The sequence below is a fragment of the Phymastichus coffea genome, unplaced genomic scaffold, assembly GCF_024137745.1.
Source record: "Phymastichus coffea isolate CEN01 unplaced genomic scaffold, Cenicafe_Pcof_1.1 PCOF00050, whole genome shotgun sequence".
In the NCBI taxonomy this organism is placed as follows: Eukaryota; Metazoa; Arthropoda; class Insecta; order Hymenoptera; family Eulophidae; genus Phymastichus; species Phymastichus coffea.
Window position 1 is genome coordinate 1,675,810 of NW_026706861.1, and position 5,161 is coordinate 1,680,970.

The following is a 5,161-nucleotide window of genomic DNA, read 5'->3' on the forward strand; positions in this document are numbered from 1 at the left end:
CATTAATTACCGGCTGAAATTAAAAACTCGTGAATGCCTCAATCAGCAATGCTATGGCAATCAGTGCTCGCGCTAAAAAGCAATATCACGCGCCAGCCGAAGCGAAAATAGCAGTCGACAAACAAAACGAATGGCGCGAACCCGCGAGCGGGCTTGGCGAAACTTTTTGGGCGCAAAAGAGCATCATCACGCAGACAGCGTGTATCACACACATGCCCTGGCCGAATCATTTCGATTGCCATGCCATTTAACGCGATGCTGTTGCACGTTAGAGAGAAAGAGAGAGATTTCAAGCTTTGCATCGACATCGGCTAAATGTTCGCTTGTTACGCGCTTTTATTATTCTCGTTGAATACTCGCGAAATTCGCGAAAGGATGTTTTTTTCAGCTCAGCGATATGTCGATGTCTGACGATGCGTTTGCGCGCTATTGTTATTGAAATTAATTGTTCCAAACATGGAACGATAGAGAGACTAATTAATAACCACAATGTCAGCAACAATTATGGAGCGAAAGAACAAAAACGAATAGGATGAATATTCGAGATAACTGCTACACTCAACGAAACAAACCAATCGTTCTCGTGTCTAACAAACTCGAGTGCCATACAACATTCAGCCGAACTCCCCTACGCATATATCCAATCTCGCCGCGTGTTATACGGTGGAGGGGGGATGCATTATTACTATTTGCCAAAGTGCGACCCACAGGGCAAGATGGATGACTCAGAGGCGAGTGGTTTGGTGCGTACGTGGGAAAAGCCGTAGTGCAAACAAAAGTGCACGGACGATAGATAAAGTGGCAAGCTCAGTCTCTTTCTCTCTTTCTCTCTCTCTTTAATCCCAGATTGACTCGTGTCACTTATTAATATTTTATGCAAACACCATGATTTACGGACTGCGACGATAACTTGATGACCCTCTTGTATGGGCGTGTGTGCATAGGCGCGGGTGCTACAATCTTATCGGTATAGTTAAGTCTTCTTTCTCGTTCGGGTTTTTCCCTTTGTGAGATCGACTTACTTTCCGTATCATTCGGTCGTTGGAAATTTCGCTTCCTTGAAGAGGATGCCTCGAAACAGCATTATTCAAAAGATTTTCTTTTTGCCTTATGTTTTTCTTTGCCGATGGAAATCCCTTGAGCGACAAAGATGTTCTTTAAAGATTTAAAAATAAAGGTATTCCAGATTGATTTTATCTCTTGAAAATTTCATAGGAAAGGGTAATAACATTCTATTCATGAAGGTTATTGATCCAAATCCATCTAAATGGTAAAATTCAGTCATATGGTTATTGATATTTGTACGTCTTGCTCAGGACCTACCAAAGGACATATTATATAGTAATTGACGTTCAAAACGTTACTTTAGGGCATACTATTTGAATTGTTCCCTCCTCATTCAAAAATCCTGCTTCTTCTTACAAGCAGCCTTGTTTGTTCGACTGAAAAGATTACACTATTGTTATCTAATACCTAGAACTAAGACAATATTGAAACTTTTGAAGCCATTTTTGAAAAAAAATACTAGAAATTATAATTAAGAATTAATCACTGTTTTAAATTCGATAGTTATTCATCATAAATTAATTAATAGATTTAATAGGATATTGTATTTTTAACTGTATATACATTATTCAGTCAAATGACTATCGATTGAATTCTTCCCTAATAAATTAATAGGTAATGCCGGCCCATTAACGGAACTTTAACGAAGCTCAAATCGAAGAACTCAAAAAGCATTGAGACTAATTTCTTCCAAAAAAATTGCAGAATTAAACTGAAACTGAACCGAGAGAAGCAAATCTCTTTTAGAGCTTTTTGCAATAAAATACAGCTTTAAAAAGTTAGATATTGATCATAACATATGTATTTTGGATTTTAACTTCAGTAGTTCTAGAGCCTCTTAGAATTATAGTGGAAAAAGTAATAAACTAAATTATTAATTAATCTCTGATTTTTATTGCAAGATTTAGACGTATTCAAATTACATTCAAATTACATCAATCATTATGCATATAATAATATACTATAAACGGCTTTATCGTGCAATTTTACCGATCAAAATAAAATTTAAAAAAATCTATTCTTAAAACATATATTTCGGAAAACATTATAATTTTAATTTACATAAACACCATTTTTTCTAGATTAGGTATATTTGTGCCAATACATTCGTTCGCAAGCATACGTTCTTTGTTGAAAAATAATTATGCAGTGTACGTCAAACAAACTTATTTTGCAAAGATAATTAGATCTAAAATTTGAAAAAATAATAATAATGATGTTTAAGTTAATAAAACTTTGTTATTGATAGTAATCAATGTCATACAAATCATAAAGATATAAAGTTTATAATGCACATTACATATATGATTTAAAATAAATTTTAATATATATTCATAGTGAAATACTGTTTCTTTACGTTGCTAAGTCAATACAGGTAATATAATTAAGAGATTCAAACTCCTTTTTCTATTAAGAATACGATGTAAAGCAACCGTAAATACCATAGGTATTATTGAATCAAAAAATTGAGAAAACCTACATTTTACTTTTATTGCAATCAAAATTAATAATTCTCATACAATGTGTCTAATAAACTATTAAGCCTTTACTTTTAAACCAAACCAAAATCAAATCATCATATTAAACTTTAAATTTGGATGAAAGATTTCTTTAACAATTTCCCAAACATTACTATTTTGAAGTGTACAACAAAAAGTTAATCCTCTAGTTACATTAGAAAATTCAGGATGATTATCATGACAATTCATATAACTTTCGCAAAGTGTTCTTTTGTCAGGCAACTTAAAACCCGACACATTTTCCACGGTAGTATAAGGATCATTAACAGTATGAAATACAACTCCTCGTGTTATATCCGTAGAGTCAACTGCTACTTTGACAATTATTTCAGGAATGTACACAGGATGCGCCGGAGCCAAGTTTTTTTCACTTTCCAATACTATTTCTCTATCACCTATGTGAAAGTAATTAACTGGTGCGACGAAAATGTTAAAATTTGATAAAGAATTGTCGGCTAGTTTGCGAACGATTTGTCCAATTAACTTCCAATTTCCATCGTTAATACTATGCCATATTGGAACTGTATTTTCGTAAAACGCTGTAGTCTTCTGCTGGCTCACATAATAAAAATCGTCTTTTGATATAAGTTGACCCCTAACTAAATAGTTACCATCTGAAAAACATTGATATTTTTAATGAATATTCAATAATTAATAGAATTACAGTCTAGTCAAAGCTTACTCGAGAAATATTTGTCGATCACTGATTTGTTTTGAATTTGTCTTTCAAACTCGAACATTTGTTGTTCTTTCGAATAAATATCAGTAAAGTTGACGGTCTTTTGTTGGTAAATCAATCCAAAATTGTAATCGTGATCTGTATCATATTTCTGTCTTTTCTCTACAATAGAAATTATTTTGCTATGTGCCAAAGGAAAAGCTCGAGAATCCCTCGGATCAAACATAATGTAATAAGTTGACAAAAAGTCAACCAAATTCAATTCAAAGCCAACAGCATAAAATTTGATAAATTCGGTTCGTTTTCTACTTTCCAAGCTTTTCATGACTGCTGTGATATTCCCTTCGCATCTAACATTATAGCCAGATTCCAAACCAGCTTCACAGTTGTGCAAATCAAATTTACGTAATATATCGTAGTTTGTCATAAAAGTTGTTCTCAGTTTGTTGCAAAAACTTGTGTCGCCAGAGTTCTTGTAAAGATTTACGTAAGAACCTGGGCATGCAAGATGAATGCGACAACGACTCGGTTGCATACAGATACAATCGTCTTTATCAGAGTAATTTGGCGGGTAAACAAAATGCGGTGAATTTTCCGCGCGTCGTTTATAATTGTAAATAATTGGCTGTTGCTCCACATTTTCATTTGGATCGTTCAATTCGGTATTAATTAAACATGTTTCAGACGAAGCATAACCTAAGAAGTCAACAAAGCATCAAGACAATTGATGAAAAATAGCAGATAATCGTATAGTTTATTGGCATTGAAAGTGTATCGGCCAATTTTCATTTTCAATTTCCATAGAGATACATTGAAATATTGCTGGTTACTTCGTTCAAAAAAATGTTTTTCTAATTCTTACACATAAAATCAATAACATTACTAGCAGCAACAATAAAGTCCTCATTTTGTGAATTTAGCCGTAACACGTATTTGATCAATATTGATTTTCTAAATGATCAAATGTTCTCATTACAGTTGTACTTACCTATACAAGTGAAAATCATTAGTAACAAAACAAACATTATGCCGTCTTTAAACATGTTACTATATAACGTGTCAACACTCAATGTAATGTCTCAAAATATATAAGTCAAATGAATTTAAAAACGTGCAAGACAATATTAAATAAAATTCAACTATTCACCGTACTTAACACGAGTCTCTCACGAAAATAGTAATACTACAGAGTGTGAATGGCGTCTAAAAGATTCTGTTAGTTTCACGATGGCAAGTTAAACGCTTATCCTCTTTCTCGCTCTCCTCTCCTCTCTTTCTCTCTTATTTACCCACCTATACAGCGATAAATACCAACATGTATACAAGCGCGATAAGTTTTTACTAAACTAAAGCGAACGACGTTATCGGCAGTCTCTCAATTTTGAATACGACCAAATCACCGGAATCTTGAGAACTTATGCATGATTTGCTTGAAACTTGATGATAACATTCACCATTTAATCGTCATCTGCAAAGCACATAATCAATAGCTAAACAATTCAAATTACACAGCACTCAATACACATACGAAGTACATGTATGTAGCCAGCGACGAGAACGAGGACGACGAGGCATTTAATTGGTAATCCGTTTAAGGGATTAGTGAGTCTCGCGCTTGCGTCGAGACATTATGACGTGTCGGTTGCATCTTGCGCAGGGGCTTGCGAGCCGCCTCCGCCGACGGCGAGAGTAGGAGGGAAGTACGACAAGCCGAGGAACACGTCGATACGAATGCTCTCGCTCGCTCGCGCACATCACGCAGCTGGATATATTCCTTGTTCTCGAGGTATAAGCATCGGTGGCAGGTGCCATGTCTATTCGCGTTCCCTCCCCTTATTCCGTACGTTTCATTCGCGAATGGAATACTGTTTTTGGGTTACTGCAATGGAAGACTTGA

General features: G+C 34.8%; 1 protein-coding gene across 2 annotated transcripts; it reads right to left on the reverse strand.

Annotated features, from left to right (window-relative positions):
* Positions 1-1,956: 1,956 nt before the first annotated feature.
* On the reverse strand, positions 1,957-4,783 carry LOC131665324 (uncharacterized). 2 transcript variants are annotated; one of them, XM_058937151.1, is made up of 3 exons: positions 4,558-4,783; positions 3,268-3,960; positions 1,957-3,199 (listed from the first exon to the last, which is right to left on the reverse strand). In XM_058937151.1, the coding sequence occupies exons 2-3, from the start codon at positions 3,797-3,799 to the stop codon at positions 2,634-2,636; spliced, it is 1,098 nt and encodes a 365-aa protein (XP_058793134.1). In that variant the 5' UTR covers positions 3,800-3,960; positions 4,558-4,783; the 3' UTR covers positions 1,957-2,633. The 2 variants fall into 2 exon arrangements, with proteins under 2 accessions (XP_058793134.1, XP_058793133.1); XM_058937150.1 differs by lacking the exon at positions 4,558-4,783 and adding an exon at positions 4,253-4,524.
* Between the last annotated feature and the right edge of the window lie 378 nt (positions 4,784-5,161).